Source organism: Phyllostomus discolor, chromosome 5 (assembly GCF_004126475.2).
Source record: "Phyllostomus discolor isolate MPI-MPIP mPhyDis1 chromosome 5, mPhyDis1.pri.v3, whole genome shotgun sequence".
NCBI classification, from domain to species: Eukaryota; Metazoa; Chordata; class Mammalia; order Chiroptera; family Phyllostomidae; genus Phyllostomus; species Phyllostomus discolor.
The window spans coordinates 148,356,613-148,373,677 of record NC_040907.2 but is presented as its reverse complement, the minus strand read 5'-3'; the positions used below and the strand labels follow the sequence as shown (position 1 = coordinate 148,373,677).

At 34.7% G+C, this 17,065-nt stretch overlaps 1 protein-coding gene across 1 annotated transcript in view; it reads right to left on the bottom strand.

The window, feature by feature from the left end:
- HELLS (helicase, lymphoid specific) overlaps positions 1–17,065 on the bottom strand; it is a 33,102-nt gene that overhangs the window by 11,786 nt on the left and 4,251 nt on the right. Inside the window, exons 5-16 of the mRNA XM_028512892.2 lie at positions 15,052–15,088; positions 14,901–14,965; positions 12,559–12,600; positions 11,514–11,738; positions 10,999–11,181; positions 10,305–10,448; positions 8,803–8,999; positions 3,829–3,925; positions 2,601–2,762; positions 1,702–1,841; positions 1,265–1,403; positions 62–145 (exon numbers count right to left, since the gene is read on the bottom strand). Coding sequence (XP_028368693.2) covers positions 62–145; positions 1,265–1,403; positions 1,702–1,841; positions 2,601–2,762; positions 3,829–3,925; positions 8,803–8,999; positions 10,305–10,448; positions 10,999–11,181; positions 11,514–11,738; positions 12,559–12,600; positions 14,901–14,965; positions 15,052–15,088 — 1,515 coding nt within the window. The remainder of the gene's footprint in view (positions 1–61; positions 146–1,264; positions 1,404–1,701; positions 1,842–2,600; positions 2,763–3,828; positions 3,926–8,802; positions 9,000–10,304; positions 10,449–10,998; positions 11,182–11,513; positions 11,739–12,558; positions 12,601–14,900; positions 14,966–15,051; positions 15,089–17,065) is intronic.

The following is a 17,065-nucleotide window of genomic DNA, read 5'->3' as shown; positions in this document are numbered from 1 at the left end:
TATCTATATTGATTAATAAAGAATAATCAAATAATAAAAAAGTCCAACCAAAAAGTACCACCTTATGACCTCTGGTTTTTAGTTCTGGCAGCATTCGATCCAAAATTAAGAATTTCCCAGAATTTGTTACTAATTCTTCATCAACCTTAAAATGGGGAAAGAAAAAAAAAAGACAAAAAAAATAGTTACAACCATGACTAATAATTTGGTTTTGTCAAAATAAAAGCCACGTGACTAGTTCAATTTTCAATGACAAATAAATCCTACACTTTCATAAAGTGCAAAAAAATTTTTAGATTTGACCTTGTTATTTGTTCCTTTTTATTAGAACATAATTCTTCCTCTAAGAAAGGCATACTGTAGAATTTAAAACCTATTTCACAAAAACAAAATTCAGTTTAAGTATAACCTTGAGCTGTCCTCCTCACCCCTTCCCAAAGGCTTTGTGTAAGAGAATAAGGTCAAATGTATTATATACATATTGAGGTTTATTCATTATAACAGTATATTTTCATGAAAATTATGTATGAAAATCCCTGCTAGAACTTCTAGTAGACACTAAAGAAAACATAGGAGTTTATATATAACCTAGCATTGAAGATTAAGAAATTATTCACCTTTTGGGGAATATCAATGACCTTATCAGATTATCTTCTTTTATATTCACATGAAACACTATAAAGCAGTGTTTCTCAAATATGGGCAATTTGCCCACCACTCCCAGGGTATGTTTGGCAGTGTCTACATGTGTTTTAGGCAGTTACAACTGGGGGAGGGAAATGTTGGCATGTAGTGGCTAGAGGTAGGAATAAATGATGCTAAATGGCCTACAATCCATAGGACAGCATCTCCTAGACAAAGAAATACACTGGTCCCAAATGTCTTATTTCCAGGGGTGAGAAACGCTGTTATAAACTACTATGAAATAGGGTTATTGAGGATTGCTTAGAACTGATTTCCTTTAATACTATGATATTTTTCCACCAACTGCCCAAGAAAGCAATTTCATTTAATCCGAAGTCCACAACTGAATACCAACTTTTTGATTTTCTTCTGTGACTCTTTGTTGAAATGCAATTGAGGATCAGAATAGTTCTGACAAGCTGAATACCAACTAAAAGGAACACTGAAAAGGCTGGCAACTAAAGATGTCTCTAAAATTAGCTGCATTACTAAAAAATTGTTATTTCAAACTTTTTCAATATGGACAGTGACAGTTTCTCAAGAAATGAGAACAGCGCACTCATTATTAAATGATATTTACCTTAAACTCTTGTGTGACTGGGTCTATAGGGTACTCAATCAAATATGGATGATTACAGCATTTACGAAGTAGCATCATTACATTCTGCAGCTTCAGATTAACTTCAGAATCTACAGGAAAATTCACTTCCACAATAGGTCTACCAAAAATATATAATCCGTTAATACAAGAAATATAAAAACTACCACAGTTTAAAAGATATCTTATTTATTCTTAATCCTAACCCGGGGACATTGTTTTCAGGGAGAGAAACATCAATGTGAGAAAGAGACTGGTTGTCTTCTTGTACACATCCCAACCATGGGAATCATACCCACAACCTGGGTATGTACCCTGACTGGGAATCAAACCCCGCAATCTTTTGGTCCATGGGACAATGCTCCAACCAACTTAGCCACACTAGCCAGGGCAAGGATACGTTATCTTTAAACTCATACCTTTCTCGGTCTAGCTCTGGCTGTATCTGACTGATCAATTTTTCCAATTCATTAGGGGAATCATCTACTTCGCTGTAATTTATTAACTTTCTAGTTCGCCGTTTCGGTCGTCCAGTGGAACTTAGCTGAACTGTTTCTTTCTAAAAGAGAACAAATTAAAGGATTATCTATTTAAAAAGCTATCCCCTTAAATTCTAAATATATACAAAGTGGGATATAATATTTTCATGTATAAAATGTTTTAAGATAAAAAGAAAAAACAATTTTGTCTTTCATCATCAACTTTAATAATAATTTCCAAAGACACAAAATCAAGGATCTGTGAAATAAGGCTCCACATATCTACATTACAGGGTAATTCTTTGGATTGGTATAATCTTTTAATGTAATTCTCACAACTGACAACTACTGTAAGTTTCTAATAATTAAAAAGTCAGGCATATAGTCAAAAACCTGCACATTTAAGCAAAATTTAAAGGTGTCCTAATCTTCAGTTACAAAATAATCATATCGCACTTGAATTTGTATAATATGGTAGGTGACTAAAGAAGGTATTTCTTTAAAATAGAGTATTCTATTAGAATTTTTGACTCTCGTTAACATCCTATATAAAGGGATTGTGTTTTTGGGATTGGTCTAGTTGGCAAGCCCTTAGTATACTGTGTGTCTATTCAAATCAACATTCTTAACTAGCATTCCAGATGACTACAGAGATATTAATGCATAAACCATCACTTAAATTTTAATAGGACCACAGCATGACTGGCTTTATGCCTTTTACTCCCGTTAGAAATTCACCCTCATGAAGTCCTGAAAACAGATAAGTCACGAGACTGAAATCAACCATGAAATTTTCCATGCCAACGTCATTTACAGTATATTTTAAATCCATATACTACCTCAATGGATCCAAACATGTTTGCAATTGTACGGTTCACAATGGCTGTATAAAAGATCTCTTGTTTCTTTGAAAGTGGTGCATAAACAACTACTTCTCGTTTAGGAGGAACTTCAAGAGCAACATCAGATTTTAGTCTTCTCAGTAAGAAAGGTGTTAGAATCTAAAATGTAAACATGAATAAACATATGTAAATTCTGTACACTCCTGTGGTTTAGGGAATACTCTCCCCCCACAGGTCCCTTTCTCCTTCTCTTTTTTCCCCTATGCAAATATTATTAAGTCTCGAAAGGTGCAATAAAAAAAAAGTCTCCTTGAAATTTTCCCTGATCAGATCACCTAACTACAAACTCATAATATTTATCTATAGCATTTCACAATTTACTTATTTTTCTAATTTATCCTGAATATTTTTAAAAGCTGAAATAAATAATATCTGTACTTCTTAGGGTAAAACTTATAGCCCACAGCTTTTAAAGCAATGTTTTGGATTAGCAGAATACTGATGATTCAACCAATCAACCAACCCAGAGATGTGGTCATGAAAACCTTCTACATCATTACATTTCATATTTAAAATTACTCTTTCATTAGCTGTGTGATGACAAGTGATTTCAACATTTACAAAACAACATAGAAGGAATACATAATTATATTATTATTAAACTACTTAGGTCTTTAGAAGAAATATCCCAGAGGTAAGGAGTCAATAAGAGACTTTACAAGAGAAAGAGAACATTACCAATTGGTTTTTTTTTTAAAGTATCTTTAGACATCAGCCCAGAAATAAATATACCTAAAGGAAATTACTCAGAAAGAAAGGGGAAAAGATATGGTAGGGTACATATGATTTGGTGTATTATTTTTACTTTCCATTTCTACACTGTTTCAGATTTTTATTATAAATATGTATAAGCTTTAAAGTGAAAAATTATAAGGATTTTTAATGAAACTGTCAAAACACAATTAAGAAGGTTTTTATGTCCATATAAACATATCAGTAACCATTAGAAGTCAAATGAACATACATTAAAAGGGCAAAATTTCAAAATGTACTTGAATTCTGCTATAAAGCAATGTGACCTCTAGGGGTAGGGGTACATGCTAAATTTGGGAAGTAGTTCATTTTTCAAAATCTACTACAAAGAGCTGAATAGTGGATTTCTAGGCTTCCTTTTTTTTTTATTCTGAGTCTACAGTAACCAAAATAAGAAAAAAAAAGCCAAAACCTGGTGCAGCATATGCAATACATTCTGTTCTCTTTCTTTAGCAATAATATCTTCAGCAGTTTCAGAAAGACTAGTGATATCAAACCAAGATTCAAAGCTGTAAAAAAAAAGATTACAAATTAAGCTATCACATAAATTAATTATATAGCATGATGTGTTTCACATTTTTAATTTTATATTAACTTGAATAGTAAAAAGCAGATACTTTCTTTTTTCTTATTTATTGATTTTAGAGAGCAGGGAAGGGAGAGAGAGAAAAACACTGATTTGTTGTTCCAATTATTTATGCATTCACTGGTTGATTCTTGCATGTGCCCTGATCAGGAATCAAACCTGCAACCTTGGTGTATTGGGATGATACTCTAATTGCGCTAGCCAGCCAGGGCAGAAGCAGGTATTTTCTTAAGGGAACATTATTTTTTTTCTGACTTATACATTGACCTAATCTAACAACCATATGAAAATCAAATAAACATTAAGGTATATTTTTGTTGTTGTTTTTTAAAAAGCAGACTGCCACATGCAGCACCTGATTTGGATGTGTCAGGAGTCTTGGAAGTTTGACTATCCTACGTTTTACTACAAATGGACCTTGAGAGCTTGCCTAGAGGTTCTAGCAGGGGAGTGCAGCCACTACCGTAAGTGTGACAGAAGAACATTCCTTTTCTACCAGGGACTTTCATCCTCTTCTTCAACCTAGCCCACAGCTTCAGAAGGAACACACAAGAAATGGTGAGGGACAAGGGGACACACGCCTCGCCTGCTAGATTAACCAATCCTGGTGGATCAATGGGGTGACAGGTGTTGCAGCCAGATAACCCTCACATCCTAAGGTACATACTATATGGAATAGTTTAGTGGACAAGTAGAAATGAAAACTATCTTTGAAATCCAAGCTGGTATAATCTCTCTTTAGATATAAATATGACCTGCTGCAACTAATGGTTTTAAAATTCAACATATGTAATCATATCTACTATATAGCCTTAGTTATTCACAATGTAAAAAAAAAACTATTAAGCCCTGGCTGGTGTGGCTCAGTGGATTGAGTGCTGGACTGTGAAGCAAGGGGTCGCTATTTCGATTCCCAGTCAGGGCACATGCCTGGGTTGCAGGCCAGGCCCCTGGTGCAGGGCGCACAAGAGGCAACCACACACTGATGTTTCTCTCCCTCTCTTTCTCCTTCCCTTCCCCTTTCTCTAAAAATAAATAAATAAATACTTTAAAATAAAAATAAACTATTAAAAAGAGCAAATAAGTATAAGAATGCCTTAAGTCTACACTAAGTAATTATATTGTCAGGTAAATGCAATTGGGAAAAATACCAGCAATATTTATATGTAGTAGTTAGACCAGATATTCCCAAACTTTGAGCACCTGAAGCACATTTTATGAATTCAGATTCCAAGCCCCTATCTCAATGTTTTAACCCCGTAGGAATGCGTAGGATGTAGAAAGGTTGTCCTTCACAAATGTTCCCTGCTAACTAACAGACAGCCTAGTCTTGGACCAACATTTGGTAACCAGAGGTGAAAATTTTACTTTCAAAAGAAAACATTCAATTTTCCCAAATTAAATTACCTTTCCACTTTCACTGATGCCAAAAGAAATCAATTATTTTGCTCTCCTGATTTTGATATTTCCATCTTTATTATTTTTAACTTCTGTTAAGATCATTCTCTTCCATTCTGAGCATATTTTCTGAAAACTATTTTTATTTTTTGGTTTTCATAATATAAGCTAAAATTCAAAGTTTATAGAATTAAAAGCACTGGGCTAAGTTAAAGACACAACAAATAAAGGAATCTACAGGCCAATATCGCTGATGAACAGACACTAAAATCCTCAACAAAATATTGGCAAGCTGCATCCAAAAATACATTAAAAAGATCATACACCATGACCATAATCAAGTGGGATTCATTTTCAGGGATGCAAGGATGGTACAACATTCACAAATTAATAAACGTAATACATCACATAAATAAAAATCACATGATCATATCAATAGATGCAGAAAAAGCATTTAATAAGGTACAGCATCCATTTATGATAAAAATACTCAGCAAAGTGGGAATAAAGACTATACCTTAACATAATAAAGTCCACGTAGGAGAAAACTACAGCCAACATCATACTCAATGGGCAAAAACTAAAGGCTTTCTCATTAAGATCAGGAAGAAGATAAGGATGTCTGCTTTCACCACTTCTATTCAACATAGTAATGGAAGTCCTAGCCACAGCAATCAGACAATACAAAGAAATAAAAGGCATCCAAATGGGAAACAAGGAAGCAAAACTGTCATTGTTGCACATGACATGATAGTGTACAAAGAAAATCCTATCAACTCCACCATAAAACTACTCAACCTAATAAGTGAATTTGGCAAAACAGAAGGATACAGAGTCAATATTCAGAAATCAAAGGCATTTTTGTAGACCAACAATGAAATATCAGAAACAGAAATCAGGAAAAAAATCCCATTTGATATAGCAACAAGAAAAATAAAGTACACAGGAATAAACCTAACCAAGGACATAAAAGACCTGTGCTCAGAAAACTATACAACACTAAAGAAACTAAGGAAGACACAAACGAATGGAAGCATGTACCATGTTCATGGACTGGAAGCATTAATATCATCAAAATGTCCATAAAACCCCAAGCAATTTATAGATTCAATGCATTCCCTATTAAAATACCAATGACATATTTCACAGAAATAGAATAAACACTTCAAAAATTTATATGGAACCCTAAACATCCCCAAAGAGCCACAGAAATTTGGAGAAAGAACAAGGGAGGGATCACAATACCTGATATCAAACTATGTTACAAGGCCACCGTAATCAAAACTGTTGGGTACTGGCACAAGGACAAACACATAGACCAATGGAGCAGAATAGAGAGCCCAGGAATGAACCAAGTCTCTATGATCAATTAATATCTGACAAAAGGGGTAGAAGCATAAAATGGAGTAAAACCAGCCTCTTCAGCAAATGTTGTTTGGAAAACTGGACAGCTACATGCAAAAAAAAAAAAAAAAGAAACTTGATCAGCAGCTCACACCATATACAAAAATAAATTCAAGGTGGATAAAAGTCTTAAATGTAAGTCATGACACCATGGAAGTCCTTCAGGAGAACACAGGCAGGAAAATCTCAGATATTCCACACAGCAATATTTTCACTGATATGTCCCTAGAGCAAGGGACATAAAGGAAAGAATAAACAAATGGGATCTCATCAAAATAAAAAGCTTCTGCACAGTTAAGGAAAATATCAGCAAAATGAAAAAGGAGCCAACTGTATGGGAAAACATATTTTCAAATGATACCCCGGACAAGAGTTTGATCTCAAAAATATATAAAAAGAACTCACACGGTTCCACTCCAGGAAGACAAAAAACCAAATTAAAAAATGGGCAAGACTTGAACAAACACTTCTCCAAGGAGGACATACAGAAAGCCCAGAGACATATGAAAAGATGCTCAACATCACTAGCCATCAGAGATGCAAATTAAAACCACAATGAGATACCACTGCATACGGGTGGGAATGGCCATCATTAACAAATCAACAAACAAGTGCTGGAGAGGATGTGGACAAAAGGGAACCTTAGTGCACTGTTGGTGGGAATGCAGACAGGTGCAGCCACTATGGAAAACGGTATGGAATTTCCTCAGAAAACTAAAAATGGATCTGCCTTTTGGCGCAGCAATTCCACTGCTAGGAGTATATCCTAAGAACCCTGAAACACCAATACAAAAGAACCCATGCACCCCAATGTTCATAGCAGCACAATTTATAACAGCCAAGTGCTGGAAGGAACCTAGGTGCCCATCAGTAAATGAGTGGATCAGAAAACTGTGGACATTTACACAATAGAATACTACGCAGCAGAAAGAAGGAGCTCCTACCCTTTGCAACAGCATGGATGGAACTGGAGAGCATTATGCTAAATGATATAAGCCAGATGGTGAAAGACAAATACTATATGATCTCACCTACAAGTGGAACCTAATCAACAAAACAAACAAGCAAGCAAAATATGACCAGAGACATTGAAATTAAGAACAAACTGACAGTTACCAGAGGGAAGGTAGGAGGGAATAATGAGGGAAAACAGGGGAAGGGTTTTCAGAAGATGTATAAAGGACACCTGGACAAACCCAAAGGGGTGCAGGATCAAGGGTGGGAAGTGGGGATCAGTGGGGTTGGGGGGATTGGTGGAAAAATGCAGGCAACTGTACTTCAACAACAGTTAAAAAAAAAGCACTAGGTTAAAACTGAGACTGGTTTTACTATTGGCTCTGGCATTAACTTGTTAAATTTCTAATAACTCTACACCAGGGTTTTTCTTATATGTGAGACAGTAGATATATTTAACCTCTATCCCCTGAATTATTTTGTAAGCATAAAATGAGTAAATACCACCTGAATGTGTTTCATGAATTTTACCAAATTGAGCCCTATAAAAATATTTAACATTTAACAAAATATTTTAATTGTTCTCAATTCAGTTTTTCTTTAATCAATGCAAATAAAATCCTAATATTTTATTTATTTGCTCACACATAATTTGTATCAAGAGTGGAACATGTAGGGAAAGGGGGAATTGGTGAAAGGTCAAAACTTCCAGTTATAGTAATAAGAAGTAATAGGGATGTAATTGATAACTACTATTAATACTTTAAGATACACAGGAAAGTTGTTAAGATAACTAAACCTATTGTGGTAATCATTTCACAAAATATGTAAATCAAACCTTCATGCTGTATGCACATCTTAAACTTTTACACTGGAGTATGCCAATTATTTTGCAATAGAGCTCGAAGAAAACCACTATGAAGAGTAAAATACTACAAAAAACTTGCCAAAAAGCTATTATCTTAATTCAGCTACCTAGAAGAAAGAACATGTATTTTGAGGTTAGGGAAATGTAGAAAGAGTTAAAATAATTGGTTTACCTACCTTTTCAAGTCATCAAATACATCTGGTAACAAAAAGTTCAGCAATGACCAAAGTTCTGATAAATTGTTTTGCAGGGGAGTCCCAGTCAAAAGAAGTTTGTTGTCCGCATTGAATCGTTTTAACTCCCTGATTAGACGGCACTTCATGTTCTTAATCCTATGTCCTTCATCTACTATTAAGTATTTCCAAAAGCAATGCTGGAAAAGGAATTTAGGGAAAAAAATTTTTAAATGATACCTCACAATTTTTCCTAAAAATCAATTCTAAAAATAAAACTTCTTCATTTGTGATGAATACTCAATTTTATCAAACAGCATTTCTGTATCTATTGAGATGATCATGTTTTCCCCTAATCTAATAAAAGGATAATTTCCTCAACTAAGCATACTTGTGTTCCTGAAACAGACCTCACTTGGCCATGAACTAATAATTAAAATCTACCTGTTATTACATACTTAACATTTTTACATTCACATTCTTTAGTCAAAGCAGTCTGTAGTTTTCCATTCTAATGCATTGCCAAAGGTGCTTAATGTTATACTAGATAACTGAAAAAGAATTAAAAGTTTCCATTAGTACCATATGCTGAGAAACAGCATCAGAATTTTCTTTTTCAGGCCTACACCTGAGATTGACACTCTTATCCATATGAAAATGTTATGCTACAGATCCGTAAGTCTAAAATAAGTTGTCTTCATATAACCTATTCTTATTTCATTAAAATTAAATAGATAAGTCAGTCCTAATGGTTTAAACCACACATCACAGAAATAACTGCAATGTATTCACAGATTAGGTCTAGATCTGGCAGATTCTAACACATTTAGAATGACACTATGGCCCTGAACGGTGTGGCTCAGTTGGCTGGAGCACTGTCCCATAAACCAAAAGGTTATGGGTTCAATTCCCAGTCAGGGCACATTACTGTGATGTGGGTTCAGTCCCCTACTTGGGGTACACAGCAGAGGCAACTGATCAATGTTTCTCTCCCTCTCTCTCCCACCTTTCCCCTCTCTCTAAAATTCAATAAGCATGTCCTCAGGTAAGGATAAAAAAATGACATTATGGCTATAGAGTAAAGTGTCATTGGCTTTAATTTTCTTTTTAGAAACGACAACCTTCAGCTTGATCTTTCTGTTAAAATAAACCCTGACTAGTGTGGCTCAGTGGGTAGGGCATAATACAGCAAACCTAAAGGTTGCAGTTTCAGTTCCTGGTTAGGGCATGTGCCTAGGACGCAAGTCAGGTCCCTGGATGGGGGCTTGCAAGAAGCAAAAGATCAATGTTTCTCTCCCTCCTATTTTCCCTCCCTTCCCCTCTCTAAAAAATAAATAAAAATCTTAAAAAAACAAAAACAAAAAAACAACCTTCAGTTTCTAAAGGAATGTACATATATATTACAATTACTTCCATCAGAAAAAACGTTAAATGCTACTAGATATGAGAGTGTTATAAAAATGTGATTTGTGGATTACAAAGAATTCAATGAAGACCAATCATACCTGTAATGCATTTCGGTCTCTCATGGCTATTTCAAATGAAGTGATTACCACAGGATGAATCTGCAGTGTTCCCTTCCGTTTGTGAATATTATTTACCAATTTTCGACGGTCCTGCTGGGTCCCATGATACAACATAGTAGGAATCTAAAAGATTGTTATATTGGTTTATATCAAAAGTTTAGAACTGATTAAGAATACAAAAATTTGGAAAATATAATAATCATTTCAGAGAGAAATAACTTAATCTTAGCTCTATTTCTCTGTAACAAAATAAGTCAATTCTAATAAGTTATTGGACTACTATGAGAGAATTAAAAAGCCATAAAAATCAAGGGTAAGTCAAGGTTAGTGGCAAAGTTACTTCTGAAATATACTTCTCATAAGGCAAGAATGTAGCTATGACAATAGACAGATATGGAAGGAAAACACCATAATAAGAATAAACAGAATTAAAGAGTAAGTCCTACCTAGGTGAATTAAATTCTCCAATACACTAAAAATCATCCAGAGATATTTTTGGCAACATGTCCAAGATTACTAATGCCTATTCTTTTTTATACACTTAATGTAGGTAATGAGTCAAATAAGATGCAGTGTTTACACAGAAATTAATATAATTATATAAAAGGTCTACAGTTCAAACAGAATAAACATTTGAAATGATATATTCTTAACAAAAGGACACATGTCTTACTTCTGGTGTAAATCTTTGGAATTCAGCCATCCAATTAGGAAGTGTAGACAATGGGCCACAGACAAGAAATGGTCCAGGTACTCCTCTCTGAATCATCAATGCAATCGTAGCAATGCACTGAACTGTCTTTCCCAGTCCCATTTCATCTGCTAAAATGCCATTAATTCCATTTTCCCAAAGCATCTGGACAAAATAATATGCACTATATTTAAATTCTGATACAAACAGCTATTGATTAGCAATTGTTCTTTTTTTTTTACCCAAAGATAATTATGATGAGACCGTAGGAAGGAAGTTATCAAAGCCATAAAAGTGTTGATAGATAGCCTTGAATAAGATAATTTTGTTTTAAAAAATTTACTCTGGGTAAATAAATCAGAAAATAAGTATTCACACACACACACTTTACATAGAATAATAAAATGTGGAAGGAACAATTCAAATTATGTTACTCCATAATAGGTTATTAGATAGAAATGAACTGGTATCTTGTATGAAAATTGAGAATTCATTACCCTAAGCCATTCCATGCCTTCTACTTGGTACCAACGCATCACACCTCCTGTAAAGAGTTTTGGTTGCTGAAAGGGTACCGGCTGTCCATTATACTTCCGAACTGGGTCAAAGAAGAATTTAGTATTCTGCCTAACTGTTTGTGACAACCTATCTTTAATTTTACTATTTGAATCTTTGTTTTTCTGAAGATCTTCTACACAGAGATTGGAAGAAGAGCTTTCATCCTATAAAGAAAAGAGTTTTAATTAGTAGTTAGATAACATACTGCCGATACCCTATCAAAAAAAAAAATAACTGCTAATCAAAATTTATTCAGTGCTATATGCATTGGATATTTATTTCTCCATAAGAACCTCTAGGTTCTTATGTTGAATAAAAACCTAGAGACAGTCACCTCCATTCTCCACAAATGCAAAGCCATTAAGGAAAAAACTTCGGAAAATAACCCTTATGGATTACAGGTATACAGTTTTGAAATAACTTATACAATTGTACTTCCTTTCCAAACCTCTACATGCTACCCAAGAATTTACCGAACTATTTTCTTAATAATTTCCTTCACCCGCAGCAAATATAACCGATGATGTCTATAAAAGAAGGAAAATAAACTTTTCTTTCAAGGAACATAGAATCATTTACTTCTAAGTTGAGTAATAACTTTCATTGCAGGGAAAGGGGCAAATTGAGTAAAGTTTTAATGTTGACTATATCACACTCAAGAATATAAATTTATCTATGACACTCAACACCAATTTATGACCAATGATAGATTTTACTGGTTGGCAGGATCCACAACTCCATTTTAAGAGTGTGAAAACAAGAAGTCAATTCATACAAAAAGTCTTATAAATACTAAGACTCATAAAGGATGCCACGAATGGATATTCAACTGAATTGAAAAGGCAAATGGGTATTTTTCTTAAAGAATAAGAAATAGGGTAATTGATGAGAAAAAAAAAGTATACTGGTAATAAAAAGAAAAGAGGGTAATGATCAGGGGAGGCACCTATAATTCCTAAATTTAATATCTTTTTTAAGTCTTACCTCATTCTCCTTTTTATTTTTTTTAGCCACAGACAAAATTTCCTAGAAAATTGAGAAAACAAAAACAAAATAACAATGTATGTGGTTCATTCATGTATTTAACAGACATTTACTGTTCTGGTTGTATGCCAGCAAATGGAAATAAGGATTGCAAGATAATTAAAATACAAGTCAAATGGTTAAGATCTCAATTAGAGTTAAGCCTATAGTGTCATAAAATTCTTAATTAGTTAGCAATGCATGAAAATTTTGATAATTTGTCCTGAATTTTCCATTTTTAATATCTGAATAGATAGGTCCAGATTCAGGCACAGTGAATGGTTTCCCAGTACAGAGATTGGACAACTACATCCTGTGGAACAACTCAAACTGGCAACCTGTTGGGGCCTCCCTGCCTGGTTTCAGAAGCTGTAACCCCCACCATGGCTAAGGTTGAGTGAGCGACCAGGAGACAAAGCTTATCTTCCTGGCAGGGGCACCACCTCTGCCCTCTTTTACTTTACACTGCTTGGCCAGAGGCAGATGACTGGTTAGCCAATGACGGGTAAGGTTCCTCAAGGGAGGGATGACCTAAGACAGGCACAGTCTCGAAAAGGCCTTCAAGGAAGGACTTGGGGGGCTATAGAAAAAAGGTGGTGATGGACCCTCACCCCTCAGCTTTGACATAGCCTGAGTCCTCATTCTATCTACAAGAAGTCTCCTAGTCTCTTGGCTGCTTTATTTCCCCCACCTGACTTAAGCCTGAAACAATGTGGTGCAGCCCTGGGCAGGAAGCGGAGGTCCCCCAGGGCAATCAGGCCTAGGAAAGAATGCATAAAGTCCTGTGAAACCTGCTTTGCTAAGAATGTCCTCAATTTTCTGATAAGGGTGCAAGCATGAAATGAGTTTGTTTCGTAAGTTTTGTAGCCCTTTAGCTAACAAACCCTGACTCAGAATAAACCCTCAAAGTTCTCTGAATGTTATCTATTGTTTGATCATTACTGCCTGACAATGATGAAGACCTGCCTTGAGGTAATGCTCCCAGAAAAGCAATAAAAGCCTGTCCAGGCAAGGGTCGGGGGCTCTCTCTTAGAGTGGCCTTGCCATCCCTTTTTTCCCACAGGACTGCTGTAGTCCATGTGAATTTGTTCATCTCATCCACAACATATGGACCCCAGTGGACAGAGTCCGCATCAGCAACCTGTTTTTATAAATAAAGTTTAATTAAAACAAAGTCAGGCTCACTTGTTTACACTGTATACATGCCTGCTTTCAGGCTTCAAAGCCAAATTCAGGGTTCAGTAGTTACCCATAAAACTACTTAGAGCCAAAAACATTTTACTATCTGGTCCATCACAGGAAAAAGTTCTCCAAACTGCTCTAGAATCAGGTTGTGGCTACTCCTGTTACTTAAGAATTGACTCTCAAAAATATTATAATCCCAGCTCTAGCCCAATTTAGGCCTCTGTGTATAGACATCTAATTTGGATTCCTGAGTAAGAGGCAAAGACAATTTAAATTGAAAATACAGAATAAAAGTATTCTGATTTTGAAGCTCCTACTAGATGCTAAGGGTATAGAGGCAAGCAAAACCTGAATGTCACCTGGTAACTTAGGCAGACAGTCTTTACCTTTACTGATGGACTTTATCAAGTTAGGACAAAGTTTGCCCATAGCAGATATGTCACAAACATTTGATGAATTAAATTAACAACTGTGTGATTGGTTAAATGCCAATAAATCTCATTAATAGTTTTTCAAATTCAGTCTGAATGTGTTCCATAATCAACTGAATGGGTCCTGACCATTATTTTTAAATGGAGGGGGGTGGGGAGAGATTTCCTTAAAGATAGTAATTATGTGAAATTTAAAATTTTAGACACTGTGAAGATCTGAAAAACTTGAATTTCTGAATTTTAGGTAAAGGAAAAATTCTCTAGGTAATAAAGTTAGAATTTTTAAATGTAAGAATGTAATACATTAAAATATGTTTAAGGAACATTTAAGATTTACCATAATTGGAGATGCTATTTAATTTCTATTACGAGATAAAAAGTTAGAAGATTAAAAATGATCTGGTTTTAGAAATGAGTATGTGATTTCAGTTCCCTACAGGTCTTCAATAATGGATAAGAACAAAGTTCTTAAGGTTTTGAGGTTTCAAGAAATTGTAATAACCTCTGATTAGACCAAGCTTATGCTCCTTTAACAAACAGGAAGATGATTACCATCTTCTTCCTTCAAACACTTATCAGGATCAATAGCCAAGTATATAACCACATCCATACAGCTTCAATGTAGTTTAAAACCCCCAAGTTTTTACTTGACATCGACTTAATGTGCCCCTCCCCCTTTAGTTTTACCTCTTTTGACATGACCTCTGAAATATTGTACGATTCATCTTCTCTTCCTCTTTTCTTTCTCATAACTATAAAAAAATTATTTTATTTTTTTACTGCAATTAATATAAAAATATAAACAGACATTCTTCAAAACTAGAACAAGTAAATTTACCTGGATTCTCCTCATTTGCATCAGTGGAACTTTTACCCTACAGAACAAGGATTTAGAATATTATTTTCCTAAGGAATGCTATGGTATTACATATTACAATGAACTAATTATCCATATAACCTTTTCCTGTACTTCCCTACTATTCTTATTTATAACCATACCCCTCTACTTTTCCCCCAAAATTCTTCTTGACCTAATTTTTTTTATTTTACAAGAGAAATTTCAAAATTAAGCATATACATTTAATGTATATCTATTCTGAAGGTATTTGACCTGTATGGTATGTAAGGAATACTAATTTTCAATAAAATTAAAAATTAAAGACAACTGAACAGTAAAAGAATACTGACTGAAAAAAAACAAAATATCAGTAAGATAAAGGAGAGGAAGAAATGTTTAAAGACAATTTGTAACTGAGTTGGAAATGAAGATTAGGAATAGATAACACAGCCCTGGCTGGTGTAGCTCAGTGGATTGAGTGCCAGCCTGTGAACCAAAGCATCACAGGTTTGATTCCCAATCAGGTCACATGCCTGGGTTGCAGGCCAGGTCCCTAGTTGGGGGGCATGGCCACACATTGATGTTTCTTTCCCTCTCTCTCCCCCTCCATTCTGCTCTCTCTAAAAATAAAATCTTAAAAAAAAAAAAGAATAGACAACATGTATGGAAAATGAAAAATAAGGTAAATTAAGTAATGATATCAAAAGTTAAAGGACTAAAAATGAAAATACCAAAAGGGACTGGTGGGATGGAGTGGGCAGAATTTAATGGGTTTGCACCTTTAGAACAAAGGAGTGATAAAACCTAAAACCTTGGTATAAAAACCTAGTTAGACCAAAGTGAAGGATGGATTAAATCAACAGTCTTGATTGACGAAGGAGTAAATGGTTAATCAAGCCAGTAAAATTATCTTCTAAGTAACTATGTGTTCTTTAAAAAGCCAAAGTCCTTGAGATCAGCAACTGAGTCAAATTATATCATTTTAAAAACTATTTTTGCAACATTATCAACTATTTACATTAACATCACCACTAACCACACTAAGAATTGAAAACTATACTTAAAGATACCCTACCTGTTTTGTCTATTGGCATTTTGCAATTTCCTAATAAAAGCAGTTAAGTACAGAAGCTAAGTGTTGAGTCTGAAAATAATCCTAGCATTATTATTTGTTACATATGTGGCCTTCAGCAAGTTACAATCAATTCTCATTTACAAGTTATATTCTATAAAGTCACTGAAAATAATGAATCAGTGAACATGAAACCACGGCTTCTAGGAGAAATACAAGTCTAGGTTCTTGCCAGGCTCTGGTCATATTTTCATCAACTGATATCATACATAAATTAACCCTGTTGCTCTTGCCAGTATGGCTTGGCTGGTTGGGGGTAGTCCCAACAAACCAAAAAAGCTGGGAGTTCAATTTCCAGCCAGGGCACAACACCTAGCCTAAGGGAGTCAACCAGTCAATGTTTCTCACTCTCTCTAAAATCAATAAACATATTTTTAAAAATTCAAAAAGGAAACAAAGAAATACCCATTTTAAGTGTTGCTATTTTATGTTAACACTGTACTCAGGGCCAACAGCATTGTAACTCCTGAAGGAAGTATTTCTAACACACATATTTTCTCCATTAGGCACAATACAACCTTCTTGTATTAGAAACACCAGAAAACACTTCAGCACAATACGGCTAAGGGCCATTTTAAACAACAAAATCCACAGAATTAAACAGATCACAAAAGGATATTTGTTTACAATATGACAACTTAAATAAAGCTGTCACATTCCCACCAACCTTAGCTGAGAATGTGCGTGTTAGGAGACTTAAATTTTGGAAGTTCTGCACAAGCACATGCCTACGAATGTCCATAATAACACGAATATTGATTTGGGGGGTTACAAATAAATTTTAAAAAGGATGCTAATTTTCAAATACAGAATCTGCAAAGGAGGATGAACTATACTTTATCTCCTTGCATTAGCTTCTTTAAATATAAAATGGGGACAATG